The 20,994-nt window shown below is 45.2% G+C and overlaps 1 protein-coding gene across 4 annotated transcripts in view; it reads right to left on the bottom strand.

Moving 5' to 3' along the window:
- LOC100192003 (uncharacterized) overlaps nucleotides 1–14,425 on the bottom strand; it is an 83,289-nt gene extending 68,864 nt beyond the window's left edge. For 3 of the 4 annotated variants that reach the window (XR_002269392.1, XM_008682781.2, XM_008682782.2), the window contains exons 1-5: nucleotides 14,169–14,425; nucleotides 13,558–13,641; nucleotides 8,852–9,042; nucleotides 8,075–8,179; nucleotides 6,970–7,070 (exon numbers count right to left, since the gene is read on the bottom strand). Coding sequence is in view for 3 of the 4 variants with exons in the window: in XM_008682781.2 (XP_008681003.1) it covers nucleotides 6,970–7,070; nucleotides 8,075–8,179; nucleotides 8,852–9,042; nucleotides 13,558–13,641; nucleotides 14,169–14,337 (650 nt within the window). In the remaining variant the exon portion in view is untranslated. The remainder of the gene's footprint in view (nucleotides 1–6,969; nucleotides 7,071–8,074; nucleotides 8,180–8,851; nucleotides 9,043–13,557; nucleotides 13,642–14,168) is intronic. The other variant, NM_001137427.1, reaches the window with a different exon arrangement.
- Nucleotides 14,426–20,994: the final 6,569 nt, after the last annotated feature.

Genomic DNA, 20,994 nt, shown 5'->3' with positions numbered 1-20,994 from the left:
TTTAAGAGAGCTTACAGAATATCTGGACCAGAGTTGGTTGAGCTTAAGAAGCAGATTGATGAGCTGTCAGAGAAAGGTTACATCCGGCCAAGCACCTCGCCTTGGGCCGCCCCTGTCCTGTTTGTGGAAAAGAAAAATGGCACCAAAAGGATGTGTATCGATTACCGAGCTTTGAATGAAGTCACGATCAAGAACAAGTACCCCTTGCCCAGAATAGAAGATCTGTTCGACCAGTTGAGAGGAGCCAGTGTGTTCTCCAAGATTGATCTGAGGTCAGGTTATCATCAGCTCAGGATCCGACCTTCGGACATTCTGAAGACGGCATTCATTACCAAGTATGGTTTGTATGAGTTCACTGTGATGTCTTTTGGTTTAACCAATGCACCGGCCTTCTTCATGAACTTGATGAACAGTGTATTCATGGACTATCTCGACAAGTTTGTGGTGGTATTCATCGATGACATTCTGATTTATTCTCATAGCGAAGAAGAGCATGCAAGTCATTTGAGGATGGTATTGCAGAGATTGCGAGAGCACCAGTTGTATGCAAAGTTGAACAAGTGTGAATTCTGAATCAATGAAGTCCTATTCTTGGGTCACATAATCAACAAAGAAGGATTGGCTGTGAATCCGAAGAAAGTGTCAGACATTCTGAACTGGAAAGCGCCAACAGATGCTCGAGAAATCAAGAGTTTCATTGGAATGGCCGGATATTATCGGCGATTCATTGAAGGGTTTTCGAAGATTGCGAAACTAATGACAGTGTTGCTAGGCAACAAAGTTGAGTTCAAGTGGACCCAGAAATGTCAAGAGGCTTTTGAAGCGCTGAAAGAGAAGTTGACAACAACGCCTGTCCTAGTCTTGCCTGATGTGCACAAGCCCTTCTCGGTGTATTGTGATGCTTGTTACACTGGTTTGGGATGCGTGTTGATGCAAGAGGGAAGAGTTGTGGCTTACTCGTCCCGACAGTTCAAGGTTCATGAGAAGAATTACCCAATCCATGATCTAGAGTTGGCAGCAGTGGTTCACGCACTGAACACATGGAGGCACTATCTATATGGACAGAAATGCGATGTTTACACAGACCACAAGAGTCTAAAGTACATATTCACTCAGTCAGAGTTGAATATGAGGCAGCGAAGATGGTTAGAGTTGATCAAAGACTATGAGTTGGATATCCATTACCATCCAGGCAAAGCGAACGTAGTGGCAGATGCTTTGAGCAGGAAGAGTCAGGTCAATCTGATGGTCGCTCGTCCGATGCCTTATGAGTTGGCCAAGGAGTTTGACAGGTTGAGCCTCGGATTTCTGAACAATTCGCGAGGAGTCACAGTTGAGTTGGAACCTACCTTGGAGCGAGAAATCAAAGAAGCGCAGAAGAACGATGAGAAGATCAGTGAGATCCGACGACTGATTCTAGATGGCAGAGGCAAAGATTTTCGGGAAAATGCAGAAGGTGTGATATGGTTCAAAGACCGCTTGTGTGTTCCCAATGTCCAATCCATTCGGGAGTTGATCCTCAAGGAAGCTCATGAGACAGCCTATTCGATTCACCCTGGTAGTGAGAAGATGTATCAGGATCTCAAGAAGAAATTCTGGTGGTACGGAATGAAGAGGGAAATCGCAGAGCATGTGGCTATGTGTGATAGTTGTCGGCGGATCAAGGCAGAGCACTAGAGACCAGCTGGATTGCTGCAACCATTGCAAATTTCTCAGTGGAAATGGGATGAAATCGGTGTGGATTTCATAGTCGGATTGCCTCGCACTCGAGCCGGCTACGATTCCATTTGGGTAGTAGTGGACCGCTTGACCAAGTCAGCCCACTTCATACCTGTCAAGACCAACTACAGCAGTGCAGTATTGGCAGAGTTGTATATGTATCGGATCGTTTGTCTTCATGGTGTGCCAAAGAAGATAGTGTCAGACAGAGGAACACAGTTCACCTCTCATTTCTGACAGCAGTTGCATAAAGCCTTGGGCACGCATCTGAATTTCAGTTCAGCATATCATCCGCAGACAGATGGTCAGACCGAAAGAACCAACCAAATTCTTGAAGACATGTTGAGAGCCTGTGCGTTGCAAGATCAGTCCGGATGGGACAAGAGATTGCCTTATGCAGAGTTTTCCTATAACAACAGTTATCAGGCCAGTTTGAAGATGTCACAATTTCAGGCGCTTTATGGAAGGAGTTGTAGGACTCCATTGCAATGGGATCAGCCTGGAGAAAAACAAGTATTCGGGCCAGACATTCTGCTGGAAGCTGAAGAGAACATCAAGATGGTCCGAGAAAATTTGAAGATAGCGCTATCAAGGCAGCGAAGCTATGCAGACACAAAAAGAAGAGAGCTGAGTTTTGAAGTCGGAGACTTTGTCAATCTGAAAGTGTCACCGATCAGAGGAGTCAGAAGGTTCGGAGTCAAAGGCAAGCTAGCACCCCGCTACATTGGTCCGTACCAAATTCTCTCAAGGCGTGGAGAAGTGGCCTATAAGCTCAGTCTGCCAGAAAATTTGTTTGTTGTGCATGATGTCTTTCATGTGTCTCAGTTGAAGAAGTGCTTGCGTGTGCCGGAAGAACAGTTGCCAGTGGAAGGTCTTGAAGTCCATGAGGACTTGACCTACGTTGAGAAGCCAACGCAAATCCTTGAGACCGCAGACAGAGTCACCCGAAGGAAGACCATCAGAATGTGCAAAGTCAGATGGAATCACCACTCTGAGGAAGAAGCAACCTGGGAGCGTGAAGATGATCTGATGGCTAAATACCCTGAATCTCGAGGGCGAGATTCTTTTAAGGGGGATAGGTTTGTAACGCCCCGAATTTTTGAGTTGAATTTTTTCTTTTCTTCACTCGCCAAATTCGGGCGTTACCCTTTCCTTTTCCCTTTTTCCCTCGCTAAACCTTGATCTTTTCCAAAGTTATAGCGGGTTTTGGCTTTAGATCTCGTGTAAAGCAAAACCCTAAAATGCTTTATTTTGTTTGTCGCACCATGCCGAGCTATGCATTTATTTTGTTTGGTTGAGATTGTGGAAATCACTCATCTAAAATTGAAGAAAAGGAAAACCTTTTCCTCTCTCCCCCCCCCCCTTGGCGCGCGCGGCCCAGCCGGCCTTTCCCCCCCCCCCCCTTCCCGCGTGGGCCCCACGGCGGCCCAGCCGCGCCCCCCCTCCCCCGCCGTGGGCCGCCCCAGCCGCGCCTCCCTCCCCCTTTGAGCCCAAGCGGCCCAGCCGCCCCCTTCCCCTTTCTTTTTTTTCTTCCAAAATTTCCCTCCCCGCGGGCCCCGCCCGTCATTCTCCCTCCCTCTCTCCCACTCCCTAACCCTAACCGCCGCCGCCGCCCCTTCCCTCGCGTCGCCGCCGCCCGCCTCGCCCCCGGTGAGGCCCTCCCTCCCCCTCCCCTCTTCTCCCTCCCCTTCCTCCTCCTTCCCCCTCTCGTCGGCGCCCTCCCCCGCGCCGTGGGCGCGCTCGCCCCGGCCCCGGCCCCGCCGCGGCCACGCCGGCCGCGCCCGCCCTCGCCCACGCCGGCCGCGCCCCGCCTCGGCCCGGCCTCGCCCCGCGTCGCCCGGCCTCGGCCGCCCCTCCGGCGAGCCGCCGGCCGCGCCCGCCCTCGCCCGCGCCGGCCGCGCCCCGCCCCGGCCTCGGCCGCCCCTCCGGCGAGCCGCCCCGCGCCCGCCCTCTCCCGCGCCGGCCGCGCCCCGCGCCGCCCGGCCTCGGCCGCCCCTCCGGCGAGCCGCCCCGCGCCCGCCCTCGCCCGCCCCGGCTCAGTCGCCCCTCCGGCGAGCCGCCCCGCCCCGTCCCGTGCCCGGCTCGGTCGCCCCCGGCGAGCCCGCCCCCGTGCCCGGCTCGGCCTCCCCCGCCGCGCCCGTCCCCGGCAAGCCCCCGCCTCGGCTCGGCCGCGCCGTCCCCGCCCCGGCGTGGTGGCCGCGCCGTCCCCGCCCCGCCCGTGCCTCGCCCGCCGTGGTCCGCGGCGTCCTCGCTCGCCCGTGCTCGCTTGCCCCGGCGTGCTTGCCCGCTCGCCCCGTCGTGCCTTGCTCGCGTCGTGACGGCCCCGGCGCGGTCTCGAGCTCGGCCCAGCGTGCCTATGGCGCGCGGCCTTGAGCTCGGCTAGCGCGCGGCCCCGACGTGCGCACGGCTAGTTCGCGGCGCGTGCGTGCGGCCCCGCGCGCGTGCCCGCGTAATGCGCAGTGCCTTGGCACGGCCGTTGTGCCTTCGTCTACCCCCCCCCCCCCCGTATCCTATGCGCGCTAATCACGTTGTTTATATTAATAAGATAGGAGTCTCAATTTGGAAATTGGTTACGTTAGTTAATTTGTATAGCTAATCGTCTATCTCATTCAATGTTAATCTACTAAAAGTGGTCACGTTTACATTAGTGCATGTAGCTAATCCTTTTGTTAACCAGTTGGAACTAGAGCACGTAACGTCTAGTTATTCGCCTACCCGTAACGCGCCTCGAGCATAAGCTTTAACCCTCGCGAGACCTTTCCCCGTCTCTTTCTAACCATTGTAAATTCATTATCGTATGTGATATTCTATGCATGTTTAATCTACTTGTTCTCTTGTATGGTGTATTGTTGGTTTCCTAATTTCAATGGATGGATGTATGTATGTTTGCACTCGCATAGAGAATGATCCGGTTGAAGAGCCCGAGGAACTCGCAGGAGAAGCCCCTGAGCAGCAGTCGGTTGGTGGAGGCAAGTGTCCCTCGACCTATCCCTGTCCTATTCATTCTTTAATTCACCTCCCGCATTACACATTTATGCCTAAGGATTGACTAGCTTTGTTATCCATGTCCTTGTTTACCTATTTGGGTTGGATTATTATTGTTTAGCTTTATGTTATTGCTCAAACTCTAATCAATGAATATGATGAGATTATCTATGATACGTTGTTTTCCCTTCTCTTATTATGATGTTGTACTTGTGGCCTTTAAGGGGGCTCGAGCGGTTTCTCGAGTGCCTCTCCGTAAGGACCTGTTCTATGGATGACCGCCCGGGAAAACAGTGCAACCATGAGGGTGGAATGGGATGCCCTTAGCTGAATAATTAGAGGATCCGAGGTGTAGTTCGCTTAGTCGTTGTGCCGTCAATGGGGCTCGGTGTATGCGGCTCGCTCTGCCAAGTTTGGGTTCGCCCCTTGGGGAGGAGTGTGGTGCATTTAAGAAACCTAACGGGCGGCTACAGCCCCGGGGAATCTTTGTAAAGGCTACGTAGTGATGCCCTGCTAGGCCACCTAGGTAGTGGTCAACGGGGAGTAGCTCTCTCCGGGTAGAAAGAGAATCACGGCTTGTGGGTAAAGTGCACAACCTCTGCAGAGTGTTTGAAAACTGATATATCAGCCGTGCTCGCGGTTATGAGCGGCCAAGGGAGCTCCAGTGATTAGTGGTACTTGATCAGAGACAGTTTGGTTTACAGGTGGCAATGAGACTGATGGTTTTGGTTATGACTATGGTGCTGGTAAGTGGTATTCTTTCCGTTTTGGAAAGGGTACATCGGGCTAATAACTTGGGCTAATGCTAAAACCTGGCTTTCTATTAGTAAATAATAATCTGACCAACTAAAAGCAACTGCTTGACTTATCCCCACATAAAGCTAGTCCACTACAGCCAAACAGGATACTTGCTGAGTATGTTGATGTGTACTCACCCTTGCTCTACACACCAAACCCCCCCATCCCCAGGTTGTCAGCATTGCAACCACTGCTCAGGAGAAGATGAAGCTGTGGAAGGAGACTTCCAGGAGTTCCAAGACTACGACGAGTTCTAGGCGTGGGTTAGCGGCAACCCCCAGTCGGCTGCCTGTGAAGGCCGCGTTTATCTACGTTTCTTTTCCGCACTTTGATTTATTGTAAAGACTATGTGGATGTCTCAGACATATGATGTAATCGACTATTATTTCCCTTTTTAATACTATTTGAGCACTGTGTGATGATGTCCATGTTATGTAACTGCTGTGTACGTGAATTGCTGATCCTGGCACGTACATGGTTCGCATTCGGTTTGCCTTCTCAAACCGGGTGTGACATAAAAAGGGGTCGGTCGCCTTACCTCGCCTTGCCGCTTTAACAACTATGGTGCATGCAACTTAATACGGTATTAGAGCCAGAGGTCTCGAGTTCGAATCCTGGCAGAGGCTTTATTTGTGCCTCCACCTATTTATTTCCACGTTTGCGCCTTTCTCTCTGGCTGCACGTAAGTGGGGGTGTTGAAAATGTATAAGTGGATTGGCTACCTCCTATCAGCTTAAGCTTTTAAGTTGAACTGGTTAGTGCGTCCACTCTAACAGTTACTTTAGTGTCTTGGGAGCTTTGGAAACATCGTAATGCTTGTGTCTTCAAGGGGAATCGTCCTAATGTTCAGGTTGTGCTGCTTTCAGTGTTAGGAGGTCGTCTGTGGTGTTTGGCTGGAGCATCTAGGCTGTAGGAGCTCATCCCTAGGCCTGCTCTGCCCTCGCCCATCTAGCTGTGGTCGTGTTGGTCGTTAGTTTGTTTATCTTTTTGTAATCTAGCTTACATTAGTGGGAGTGGGGGTTCTATACCCCTAGTTTTGTATAACCAATCTTCTTTCTTAATGAAATGACGCACAGTTCTCCTGCGTTCGAGAAAAAAAGGTTCATCTTCATGTTCCCATGTTTCTGCTCCCCCCTAAAATTCCTTGCTAATCCCAGTCTAATTCCTCTTAGGTTCCTCAATTTTTACCAGGTACCAGCAACCAAATAACATAATAGTCCATGATAGTTGACAGCTCATCAAACATATCCAAAGTGGTAACCAGTTCAAATACTCTCGCTGATCAAATAAGATTATTGCCTGCAATCAAGTGGAGTGGTACTACAGCAGTTGGTAAACTGTCGCTACAGTGGCAGGTAAACTCTGAATACAGAAAATTTGACACTTAACTCAAAACAAATACTGGTTATCTGCAATAAATTGACACTCTACATGATGGCGCAGAAAAAATTGAAGTTTGTAATGTACCGTATATCATCAGGTCCAAATGATTCCTCCAGGATCTCAATTGCTTCCAAATATAGTGGTTCAGCTTTCACATGCTCTTTCTTTAGCCTATAAAATTCTGCCTGCAAAGTTCAGGAAGAAAAAATGTTAAATGAATGCCATTCATTTAATAAAATTCTGCCTGCAAAGTTCAGGAAGAAAAAATGTTAAATGAATGCCATTCATTTAATCTGAGACTAACGATAGGAGCAGTTTATGACTGGCAAACAAATCCAGTTCAAACTTGTAAGCTTGCCCAATTGTGTGGCCATTGATGCAGTTATAGATGGCCAAATGGGCCATGCCTGATGGACCGGCCCAAGGCATGACCCATTTAATAGTGCCTGGGCTGGCCCGGCACAAGGGTCGTGCCATGCCTGGGCCGCTAACTTGGTCCGTAGTGCCGCCCGGCACGATTATATTTTTTTATTTTACAAAAAGTAGTATATATATTTACAATTTATATTCGCTATTTATCACAACTCAACGAGCGTTCTACTGGTTAGTTAGCTTCGGCCAGTGTCTCCCGCCCTTCCTCCAGAAGCGTGTGGGTTCGAGCCCCCTCCGGAAGCGTTTTTTGTTATTTTTCATTGGTTTAACCAAATGGTCTAACGGGCTAACGGGCCGGGCCGACACGGTCAGCAGGCCGACGTGTCGTGCCCAGGCTGGGGCTTCGGCACGCGGGCCGCTCCGGCACAGCCCGATTACTAGTTGGGCCTAGCGGGCCCGTGCCAGGTCGGGCTGGGCCACCCGTTTGGGCATCTTTAGATGCAATGGATAAAATAAAGGCTGGCAGAATAAAACAGTACTCCAAGGGCTTGATTGAACATATAACAGCAGATGAGAAAAAAATAATGAACTCGTTATACAAATTGAAAAACAGAACTATGGTAAAGCATATAAACTCAAAAAATTTATCAAAATCAGCTGAATCATGGTTTTTTATAAGTCATATCTGTTAGGTAAATGAACAATAATATCAGACAGCTTGATTACAGATTCATCATAAATACTGCAGATCGGCCTGAAAGATTAACAACAGCTCAGTGCACTTCTGTTTTCAGAACATAATAAAACTATTAATTACCAGATTGTTAAGGGCTGACGCGACATGTGGATCTCTAAGTCCAAATCCTTCCTTAGCTTCTAGTAGGGCTGCCTGGAATAACTTCTCAGCCTCATCCAATTGTCTCTACAAAATAGACAGACAATGCAACATCAAAATCACAGCTTCTATTTCCTCAACCTGTCATAAAAATATTTAATTACAGAAATATAGTCCAAGTTTTATTTCCATAGTTCAATTCCAAGATAATAACTACGTAGGTAGTGAAACAAGGGAAATGCAGTTCATAACAGTTCTTTCAATGGAACGGGCTTAAACATGTCTCGCTGACCCTATGAAATTTGTAGCAAGTATAGCAAGCCAAATTCTAAAGTTCATTTGCAGAGATAAAAAGGTAAGTATGAATGTGAACCATGTCATAAGTCTGTAGATGCATAAGTTGTGTAATATTTACTTATTAAAAATTACTGAACGGATTTATATAAATAATTGTCCACAGCATTATGGTAGATGGCTTGATATTACAGCAATATCACATAACAGCAAATAACCCCCGATGGTGAAACTGAAGGTTTATGCTCTTAATTTCCAATACAAAGCATGCACTGGCAAGGTTCAGAAAACCAGATGAGTACAGGAAAACTAGGGTAGTGTTCAATAGTTTGACTTCTGCATTGTTCGTATGTAAAACAATTTCAGAAAAAAAAATGTATAACCTATAAAAAGGTAGTTTCTCTCAGAAACATCACAGATCCCAAAAGTTGTCTGAAACCAAGCTAGGGATAATGTGTTACTTGCTTTCTGGAAAAACTCCCGCGCATTATCAGTGTAAATTCTCCATTTGACCGTGTGTTCGTTTGAGACCACTGATCCATCTTCAATCGGTTGTAAACCAGGAGCATTTCCCTCAGCATGCTCACTAGCTGCAGCTGGGCTAACTGAATCTTCCTGGGCAAATGCAGAGCCATTGCTCAAACCAAGAAAAAAGGCTGCAATAAAATTTAAATTAGTACTGCAAACAATAATATGAAATTAACTTTATAATTCCCTTAAACTAAAACAGTAATGTTCTTTAAAACATCAAAACACAAAGTGGAACGTATGCAGGTAAGTCAACTTATGGATGTGTAAGGTTGTCACACATGCAGATAGGTAATAACAAAGCTAACAAATGGTAAAGGCTGACCAAAGGGTCAAACAAGTTTTATAAAGCAACGACAAAAAGAAGAAAAATAAATGGAGAAGCTGAAGCTCAGTATGGAAAAAATAGCTTGATACAGTGCACACAAACATCAGATATGACTATTCATGAAGGTATCATGTTGTTTCATTGATCAATCCAAGCAAGATTTTGGTGCCCTAGCAAAGATAAAAATAGAGGAGGACTGATCATCTCTGGTTTTGGGTTGAAAAGATTGTAGACCGGTTGCCTAGTTGGAAGGCTTCCCTTCTTAACCTTGCTGGGAGAACTGCTCTAGTCCGGTTAGTTCTTTCTACCATCCCAGTCTATCTTCTCATTGCCTTGTGTGTCCCCAAATGGGTAATTAAGTCTATTGATAAGATTTGAATGGCTTTTCTTTGGAAGAGCAGAAAGGAGGTGAATGGATGAAATTGTTTAGTGACTTGGGAGAAGTTCACTGGTCCCAAGTCTGGGGGTCTAGGGATCCCCAACTTAATGTATAAGGGTTGGGCATTGCAAATGCGCTGGTTGTGGCTTCAGAAAACGGATCAGCAAAGACCGTGGTCTGGCCTGGACCTCCCCATTCAGTCACATGTCAAGGTCTTTTTCGATTGTTCAGCTGTCACTAGGGTGGGAAGTGGCAACAATACAAGACTCTGGACTGATAGGTAGCTGAATGAGAATTCTATTTTGATTCTGGCCCAGGAAGTGTTCTGTAAAGTTGACAAAAAAACTATTAAATCCCGAACTGTTGCAGAGGCTCTTGTGGAGAGATCTTGGGTGATGGACATCAGGTCGCCGCTTTCTCTTATTGATATTCAGCAATACCTAATTTTGTGGGATTTTTTGGAGGAGGTGGCCCGAATGATGATGACGATAAGCATGAACGGAGGCATGAGGCCTCTGGCTGTTTCTCTTCTGCTTCCTGCTACAAGCTCTTATTTATAGGCTCCATCACGTTTGAACCATGGAAGAGATTATGAAAATCGTGGGCCCCTCCAAAATGCAAGATGTTTCTTTGGTTGGCCATGAAGGACAAATGTTGGACTGCGGATAGACAGCACAAGAATGGTCTGCCGCACCCTGAGGCTCGCACTCTATGTGATCAAGATGATGAGACAATACAGCACCTCTTGACTTCGTGTGTCTTTGCTCGACAGCTTTGGTTCAGCATTTTGTCTCCCTTCGGGTTAGGACATCTCATTCCGGGTTCGGTTGACTCCTCCTTTGCTAATTGGTGGGGTGAAGTATGCTCTAAGGTCTACAAAGACAAGAAGGGTGTCAACAGTGTCATCATGCTTGGCGCTTGGTTTCTCTGGTTGCAGCAGAATAGTGGTTTTTGATAAGATCTCCCCCTCTATTAACTCGGTGCTTAGAAACTTCCTTGATGAGCTCTCTCTTGTTGGGTGATGGCTGGAGCTAAGCAACTAGGTAGTTTTGCTTTAGCTGACACCCTCATGGCACCCAGGTAGTCCCTGGTTGGTTGTAGTGCATTGTGTGTCCGTGCGGTTTTGTTTTTTTAAGGCATGTTTTCTCTATTATCTATAAAGATATGCAGTTCTCCTGCGCGTTCGGGAAAAAAGTATGTGCCTTAACTTTGTTATGTCAAATGGGTGCAAAATTCACATTGAAATTCCTAGTACACTATTGTCGCTTTCATCCTTTATTTGGCTTCTGGAGGGCATGAAGGTGGCTCTCGCTGCAAAAAGTTATGTTAGTCTTAAAAGCCAAAAGCTGGTCTGGAGAGGTTGTTAGTGTTAGGGTGTGTTTGGTTTAGTTTTGGCTGCGACTTTTGCGCACGTCAGGGAAAGCTCGATCGTCGCCTCGGGAAGACTTCCGCCTCGCCCGAGCAGGGCTCTGACCTCGATATCCGCAGCGAAGGAATCCCAACGTCACCCAGCACAGGGACGCTGACGCATCCCGTAAGCAGGCTTTTTACCCATACCGAAGCCCTGTTACAACAACTACAGTATGGGCATCCCTTCCCCTGGGGGCTCGGCCGTACAGCCAACCCCTCGCCCTCGGCCTCGGCTCTCAGCAGGAAAACAGCAAGCTCAAGTCAACAGCGCAACGCAAGGTCATATCACCCACAGGACGCCAAGACTTCTCCCCTGGGCACACGATGGCCCCTGGTTCAAACAGCGTACATCTCCTAGGTGTATAAATAGGGCAGTCGTAGCTCCTCCAAGGGGCAAACGAACACTCAGTAGTTTTCCTCCAAGTCTTTCGGTATTGGCACTTGCCTCAATCAGTCCTAGGGACTTGGGGACTTCCCCTCTCCCACCGTGCTTGTAATCCCTACTGCAGGCACATCGGTGCGAGTAATATAAGCATCATCCCCCTCTGCTGGAAGTAAGACCTTGCATTGCCCGAACCAGGATAATCGCTTGTGTCAACTCGCACACCATCTAGATTCTGGGCATGAGGCATCATTTTACTAGTTGGTTAGGACTGTTAGTCCAAACACCGACACTGGGGATTATTGTCGAGACACGCTCAGCCGGTTTGTTCCTTCAATAGTCGAGCACCAATACACTCTAGATGTCCTTGAGCGTGCTGGCCTGCTGAACTGTAGGTCGTGTGCCACTCTTGTGGATACACAGGCAAAGGTCCCTTTGGTGACTGTGTCTCGATCAATGACCCCACCAAAGTTTGCAGGAGCACTCCAGTACCTTACCTTCACTAGGCTAGACATCTCCTATGCGGTTCAGCATATTTGTCTTCAAATGCATGATCCATGGGAGCCCCATATGACCGCCATGAAGTGAATCCTCTTATATCTTCACAGCACCCTTGACTATGGGCTTCTACTCTGACGTTCCTCTTCCAGTAAGCTTGTCATCAACACCGATGTTTCCTGGACAGGTTGCCTGCACACACGCAGGTCCACCTCCCGCTATGTTGTGTTCCTTAGTGACAACCTCATCTCCTGGTCATCGAAACACCAGCCTATCGTTTCCCGCTCAAGCGCCGAGGCTGAGTATCGAGCTGTGAACAACGATGTGGCTAAAGCCAGTTGGCTCCGGCAGCTCCTACGAGAACTTCACATTCCCCTCATCTGAAGCGCCCTCGTCTATTGCGACAACGTCAACGTCGTATACCTCCCCGTCAACCCAGTTCGGCATCAGCGCACAAAGCATGTCGAGATTAATCTCCACTTCGTCCGTGGGTGAGTTGCCATCGGCGATGTTCGTGTCCTCCATGTCCCGACGACCTCGCAGTTTGCCGACATCTTCACCAAGGGTCTGCCCTTTTTGTATTAGCTCTATCTGTATGTATGGGCCTAGAGCCAGGCCCGTGAGGCCTTTTACTTAGCTGATACCCTAGGCTTATGTCTATATATTGTAGCCCCCAATCTAATCAATGTAGGTCTAGTTTTATCATGTGCAACACGGGTCATCCCCGTCAATATTACTAATGGATGACATGTGAGCATCTGTTGATACATCCAAGTAGCCCCATCTACTTCCGCCATTCAGTCAGTTCATCATCATGCTACGGTCATTGGCTAGAAGCCAGTCATGTGCCTCTATTGAAGCTTCGGACTTTTCCTCCTTCCACGGCTTCGATCACATCCACATCGACCGCGGCTATTTCAGTAACAAAAAGGGCTATCGTCCACATTGGCTACTCGTCGATCTCCAGTCTCAACATCTACATTGTGACGTCACTATGGCTGCAGGGAATGTTAGTCTTTGACTTCTCTGGTATGATCATATGTGATACTCCTGCTACAACTACAGGGAATGTTAGACTATATTTAGTGGTTAGGATTGCAATATGGTATTACCATATGTATCTAGAGATGTGTTTTGGCCCCCCAAGTCTTTGTACTCTATATATACCGGTAAAGAGACTCAGGGCAATACATCTGAAACGTTATATGCAATCATTTTTGCTTTCAGGGACTTTTGCTAGCTTCAGGTGATGTTGTTTTGAGGGGCACTATATTTATTGTACATTTCAGTCATCCAAAAGCTTATCCACAAAGGCAATTTCAAAAGAGGGCTTTTACCAGCAGCCAAAAAATTCCAAAAGCTTTGGCTCAAACAAACATGATGTAGCTACACAATAAAATAACTGACACAAGTCAACTGTCATCATCGGCAAATACCTTGTACTCAGACTTTTGGAATTGTGATACAAGAAATGTGCATGTGGGGCACAATCGGAATGCACAAACTTGAAGAGTGACTGAAATACTCCCTCCGATTTTTTTATTTGGCGCTTTTTAGTGTAAAGTTGCATTAGCCGGCGTCAAATAAAAAATGAAGGTAGTACAAAATAATAAAATATGTAACCAGAAGTGGTCCAGAAAATATACCTGCATGTCCAATCAGTACAGCACCAACTGATGAACCCAGCTTGTGATGCCATCGATGTTTGAAGTTACCATTACTTGCAAAACCTAAGGCAAAACCATGCACTTTTTATGAGCAATTTGCAATTGGAAACTGAAGCAGTATCACTCTTAATTGCACTGGAAAATTTATAACAGACAGAGCATGGTTCAGAAGCGGAAGGGGAAAAGTCGATTCGTTACTGCTTTCAGCAGCCTACTTATGAATTTGCGAAGAACAAGCAGAATAGTTATGTTTGATTTGAGAACACAGTCCATGAAATTGAAAATGTTATATCACATCGCAGAAATGAAAGGTGTTTTTATGGTCCGATATCAAAACTGGCTACCTGAGAAAATAACTGCCATCTTATACAAGCAAAAATCTTGTTTGGGGGGGGGGGGGGGGGGGGGGGGGGGGGGGGGGGGGGGGGGGTCATGGGCACAAGCTAGCCAAGTGCAACTGTAAACTTCACATTTCAAATTAAGAATAGCACACACAGCAGTAGACGCTAATGAAATCTCTGACCGTGCTTAAGCAAATTGGCATTAGCAACAGGGTCCCGTGTTCTCGACGGGATGGAAATGACACTCACCGGGGCAGCGGGCGCTCAGCTGTACTTCGACGCGGTCGGCGGATGGGCACGACTGTGTGACCGGAGCCAACTTGGCACCGGGGAATGGCAAGGGCCAGTGAGTGGCTGCGGCGAGCTTAAGGACAGGATGAGGGATGCGGTGGAGGCGGCGAAGGCAGGCGGCGGCCATGTGGGGACTGAGGGTGGTGCCGGCGGCGGCAAACAAGAACAAAGCCCTAGCGGAATAAAATTTACAAAACCTTTCTCCGTCCTAAAATATAATTGTTTCTTAGGGGATGTTTGGTTTGTAGGGACTAATGTTTAGTCTCTACATTTTATTTTATTTTAGTTCCAAAATGAAAGTTTTAGTTTCTATATTTAGCGATTTATAGACTAAAAAAGAATAAAATGAAGGGACTAAACATTAGTCTCTATAAACCAAACACCTCTTAGAACATCTCCTAGAGCCTTTCTAAATTCCACAATTTTAATTATCATTAGGATAGTAGTTTACATAAAAATATTTTCTATATCTTTTTAATCTTCAACAGTCTTTTCATATCTTATTTACACTCTAAGGCTAGCTCCAGCAAGATCCTATATATTCATCCTCTATATCCGTCATTTACAGTATACTCTAAAAGGTTTCATCATTTATATCTCCTTCTTCTCTAACAACGTCCTCTAAATCATGTCCTCTATACTCAAATACCTATATTAGAGACATTTTTTATTTTTATTTTTTATACATACATATTTGTCATAATCTCAAATGTATTATTTATATTTTAGTTTTGCTAAACCGGTTATTTAAAGTATTTAAATGGATAGATGGCGGTTTAGAGAAACTCTATATATAGATAATCCAGCAGCGTCCTCTAAATTTAGAGAACCATTTAGAAGACGCTGCTGGAGAGCGTAGAGGACCGTTTGATCCTCTATATTTAGGGTAGAGTGCCATTTAGAGGCATGTTGGGGACTTGTTCTCAAATGCTATGAATCAAGAACAAGGCAACACAAAATGTTAAATACCAAAACCCTTCGTCCTTTGAATCATTATTTCCCTTCGGATATAATGGATTTCGGACGAAGGTCATGAAGGACAAACTTTCATGATCATGATAAAAGATAAAGAATATTCAAACAGAATACAGAAAATAACATAATCTCTGTAAACATTGTTATTAATTTATTTTTACTTATATTACTTATGTAAACAACTGTAAATTACAAATGTACCTTCGACTTGAAGGAATATGAATACAGGTGTGATGCAAAAGCAAATGCCAAAGCAGCGTGAACAGTACAGGAATACTGTTCACCTATTTATAGGCACGGGTCGCAGCTCATGCAAAATTACATTAATACCCATTACATTTAACAATAACTCTATAGTAATTCTTCGAGGTCTAATTTGGCTTTTCATCTTTAAGTCGGTTCCCCTTTTCTGCCGTTATGCCGAAGCTTTTCTGCACATAGCTTCGTGATCGTCTTATCTTTCGTCGTGATCGCCTTTCGTCCCAGTCAAGCTTCGTCTTTAACCGTGCTTTTGTATACCCGCGATCTAACTTCGAAGTTACCTGTTTACATATTTCTCTTGGAAAACATTGTCAAATCATGTTTTTGAGGATCTTCGAAAACCGAAGGCCCCCAACAAGGCCCTTGCTGGAGTTAGCCTAAAGAGCCATTCACATTTTCTATATTTAACTTACGAGAAATTAAGAATATAAGATGGCTATATTTTGATAGCCATTTAGATAAATTTTTGAAAGTTTTTTTAAAAAAAAACTCTATTTATATAGATAGGGAAGAATATAGAGATTCACTTGGAGTTATTTGTACTATCTTTTTTCCATCCTCATTCAAATAAATAATAACTAGTATGCGTGTGTGTTGTAAGGGCACGCAATCACGAAAACGGGTTTTCAAGCGTAAATATCGCTACTTTCTTTGTTGTTCAATACAAACTGTCGTTTATTGATCGCATAACTGTATAGAAAAATTGTTCACTATTTTTTAAAGGTAAATAGGGTTAACTTTTTCCTAATATTAATTTTGGTGGTTGAATGTCTAACGCAAATATTGGACTAACTAGTTTGCTCTAAATTATATGTTCTACGGGTGCATAAAGGTTCAACACAAACCAATAAAAAATTGAAGTTAGGGATCAAATTCAAAGGAGCAAAAAAATCGAGTGTGCTCTGGTCTGGCGCACTGGACTGTCCGGTGTGCCACCTAGAGATGGCAATGGGTACCCGAAACCCGAAAACAGATGAGTTTTTACCCCATTAGGGTACGGGTTTGGGTCAATTTTCATACTCATAGGTTCGTTAATGGGCATAAATATATATCCGACGGGTTTATGAGTACGTGTTTGTTCCTATAGTATCCAAATCCGTGAACCCGTGGGTTTTTTAAACCCGACCAAACTTAGTGCATATTGTCATTTTATTTTATAAACGAACAACAAACTTGTTATCTACTTATTTACTTCCTAATTTTTATCAAATAGTGAATGTATAAGTAGTTGGTGGTAGTGTTGCTTGCTTGCTATTATAGTTATTACTAGTGTTATATATGTGGTGGATGTATAACTTAGTGCAAGGTAATTTGATTATACAACTTATTATTTGTATTTAATTTCTCTTTACTAATATTTTTTATACCAAATCATAAACTCGTTGTTCATTACATAAATTTTGGACCATGATATCATTAATCATTACGATACTTATTGATTATAAAAAGAATAAGCATATTGGAGATAAAAACCCGCGGGTAACCCGTGGATACCCGCAAACCTGATGGATACGCTTTTGGGCAAAATTTCAAACCCGTCATGGGTATGGTTTTTTAATGGGTATAAATATTTTTCACGGGTATGAGTTTGGGATAGCAAAACCCGGTGGGTTTGTACCCGTTACCATCTCAAGTGCCACCGGACAATGTCCGGTGCACCAGGACCGTACAAGAATCAACTGGCCACTCTCGGGTTTCTCCAGGCGCACTCCGCTAAAAATCACCGGACTGTCCGGTGCCCCAGCAGAGTAACGGCTACCAGCGCAACGGTCGACTGCAATAGTGCCCATGACAACGCAACAATGCGCGGCAGAAGTCAGAACAGAGGTCAGAGGCGCACCGGACTATCCTGTGCCACTAGAGGACAAAGCCTCCAACGGTCGACTGCTCTAATACCCTAACAATTGGGTGACGTGGCTGGCGCACCGGACAGTGTCCGGTGCGCCCATCGACAGCAGCCACCCCCAATGGTTGTTTGGTGGTTGAGGGCTATAAATACCCCCAACCACCTCCACTCCAAGCATCCAAGTTTTCTGAGGTTCTCATTCAATACAAGAGCTAGTGCATTCACTTCTAGACACAATTCAAAAGAATCAAAGCCTCTCCAAGTCCCAAATTCACTCCAACCACCTAGTGACTAGAGAGAGTGTTTTTGTCCGTGATCTTTGTGCTCTTGTTGCTTGGATCGCTTTCTTCCTTCCTCATTCTTGTTTTTAAAAGACTTGTAATCAAAGCAAGAGACACCAAGGGTGTGGTGGTACTTGCGGGGTCTAAGTGACCCGTTTGATTAAGGAGAAAGCTCACTCGGTCTAAGTGACCGTTTGAGAGAGGGTAAGAGTTGAAAGAGACCGGGTCTTTGTGACCACCTCAACGGGGACTAGGTTCTTTAGAACCGAACCTCGGTAAAAAATCACCGTGTTCATCTGCTTTATTTCTTGGTTGATTTGTTTTCCCCTCTCTTTCGGACTCAAATTTAATTCTAACGCTAACCCCGGCTTGTAGTGTGTGCTTAAGTTTGTAAATTTCAGATTCCGCCTATTCACCCCCTATAGGCGACTTTCAATTGGTATTAAAGCCTAGTGCTTCATTAGAGTCTAACAACTCGAAGTGATGTCGGGAGGATCCGCCAAGAGGGAGATGGAAACCGGCGAGAAGGCCACAAGCCACGGGAAGGCTCCATCAAGGGAGTCCGGCACCAAAGCCAAGGAGGGATCCCCTCCCCGCGTCAAGTCGTATCGGAGTGGCAACAAGAAGAAGAAGATGAAGAAAGTGGTCTACTACGAGACCGACTCTTCGTCGCCCTCCACATCCGGCTCCGACGCGGCGTCCGTCACTTCTAAGCGCCATGAGCGCAAGAAGTATAGTAAGATGCCACTTCGTTATCTCCGTATTTCTAAGTGTGCTCATCTACTCTCTGTTCCAATAGGCAAACCACCATATTTTGATGGTGAGGATTATTGTATGTGGAGTGACAAAATGAGGCATCACCTAACCTCACTCCACGCAAGCATTTGGGACATTATTGAATTTGGAGCATAGGTACCTACGGGGGGGGGGGGGACGAGGGCTACGACTCAGACGAGGTCGCCCAAATACGGCACTTTAACTACCAAGCAACTACTATACTCCTCGCCTCCTTGTGCCGTGAGGAGTATAATAAGGTGCAAGGGTTAAAAAGTGCCAAGGAGATTTGGGGCATCCTAAAAACCGCGCACGAAGGAGATGAGGTGACCAAGATCACCAAGTGGAAGACGATCGAGGGGGAGCTCGGTCGATTCGTCCTCAACCAAGGAGAGGAGCCACAAGCAATGTACAACCAACTCAAGACCTTGGTCAACCAAGTGCGCAACCTCGGGAGCACCAAATGGGATGACCATGAAATGGTCAAGGTTATTCTAAGATTTCTTGTTTTTCGCAATCATACTCAAGTACAATTAATTCGTGGGGATCCTAGATACAAATTAATATCTCCCGAGGAAGTGATAGGAAAGTTTGTGAGCTTTGAGCTAATGATCAAAGACTCCAAACATATCGTCAACTTGGAGCAAGGTGCCACCTCAACACCCGAGGTGCAACCCATCGCATTCAAAGCAACGGAAGAAAAGAAAGAAAAGTCTACATCAAGTAGGCTCCCCATCGACGCCTCCAAGTTCGACAATGAGGAGATGACGCTCATCACCAAGAGCTTCTGTCAAATCCTCAAGCAAAGGAGGGGGAAAGATTACAAACCCCGCTCCAAGAGGGTGTGCTACAAGTGTGGTAAGCCCGATCATTTTATTGCTAAATTTCTAGTGATAGTGACAGGGGCGATGACAAGAGGGGGAAGAAGAAGGAGAAGAAAAGATACTACAAGACGAAAGGCAGCGATGCTCACATATGTCGGGAATGGGACTCCGATGAGAGCTCCACCGACTCCTCCTCCGACGAGGATGCCGCCAACATCGTCGTCAACAAGGGACTACTCTTCCCAAACATCGGCCACAAGGGCTTCATGGCAAAGGACGACAAAAAGAAAAAGGTACAATCTAGAACCACCCCCAAGTATACTACATCTAGTGATGAGGGTAGTTCTAGTGAAGATGAAGATGATTTGCAAACTCTTTTTGCCAACCTTAACATGCAACAAAAAGAAAAATTAAATGAATTGATAGGAGTCATTCATGAGAAGGATGAACTTTTGGATAGCCAAGAGGAATTCCTTATTAAAGAAAACAAAAAGCATGTTAAAGTGAAAAATGCTTATGCTCAGGAAGTAGAAAAATGTGAAAATTTAACTAAGGAGCTTAGCATGTGCCATGATTCAATTACCAATCTTAGAAATGAAAATGTTAGTTTAAATGCTAAGATTGATAAATTGAATGAATCAATTTCTAGCCTTAGGACTAAAAATTCTAGTTTAATGTCTAAGGCTAAAGATTTAAATGTTTGCAATGATTATATTTCATGTCTTAGAAATGAAAATGCCATGCTAAAATCTAAGATAGATGAATTAAATATCTGCACACCCTATACATCCACTGTTGATCATGTTACTATTTGTACTAGATGTAGAGATGTTAATATAAAAGCTATTCATGATCACCTTGCTTTAATTAAACAACAAAATGATCATATAGCTCAATTAACTGCTAAAATTAATGAGCATGAAATTGAAAATTAAAAGTTTAAATTTGCTAGAAGCATGCTCTATAGTGGGAGACGCCCTGACATTAAGGATGGCATTGGTTTCCAATAGGGAAGCAATATCAAGCTTAATGCTCCTGAGAAATTGTCTAACTTAGTTAAGGGCAAAGCTCCCATGGTTCAGGATAATGAGGGCTATATTTTATATCCTGCTAATTATCATGAGCACAAAATTAGGAGAATTCATGATAGGAAACCTCATACTATTTCACATCATGCTTTTATGTACAAGAATGAGGCTTCTAGCTCTAGGCAATCAACCCATGTTAAATTGCCTAAAAAGAAAACTCCTACTGCATCTAATGAGCCTAACATTTCATTTAAGACTTTTGATGCATCATATGTTTTAACTAACAAATCAGGTAAAGTAGTTGCCAAATATGTTGGGGACAAACACAAGGGCTCCAAGACTTGTGTTTGGGTACCCAAAGTGCTTGTTTCTAACATCAAAGGACCCAAAACTATTTGGGTACCTAAGAACAAGGGCCTCCTTAGAACAAGGCCTAAATTGTTTTGCAGGTTTATGCATCCGGAGGCTCAAGCTGGATATTTGATAGCAGATGCACAAACCACATGACAGGGAGAAAAGAATGTTCTCCTCCTATGAGAAAAACGAAGATCCCCAAAGAGCTATCACATTCGGGGATGGAAATTAAGGTTTGGTCAAAGGACTTGGTAAATTGTTATATCACCTGACCATTCTATTTCCAAAGTTTTTCTTGTAGATTCCTTAGACTACAATTTGCTTTCTGTTTCTCAATTATGAAAAATAGGCTACAACTGTCTTTTTACAGATGTAGGTGTTACTGTCTTTAGAAGAAGTGATGATTCAATAACATTTAAGGGAGTGTTAGAGGGTCGGCTA

The sequence above is a fragment of the Zea mays genome, chromosome 5 (assembly GCF_902167145.1).
Source record: "Zea mays cultivar B73 chromosome 5, Zm-B73-REFERENCE-NAM-5.0, whole genome shotgun sequence".
NCBI classification, from domain to species: domain Eukaryota; kingdom Viridiplantae; phylum Streptophyta; class Magnoliopsida; order Poales; family Poaceae; genus Zea; species Zea mays.
Note: the sequence above shows the minus strand (reverse complement) of the source record. Positions and strands in the feature narration are given on the sequence as shown.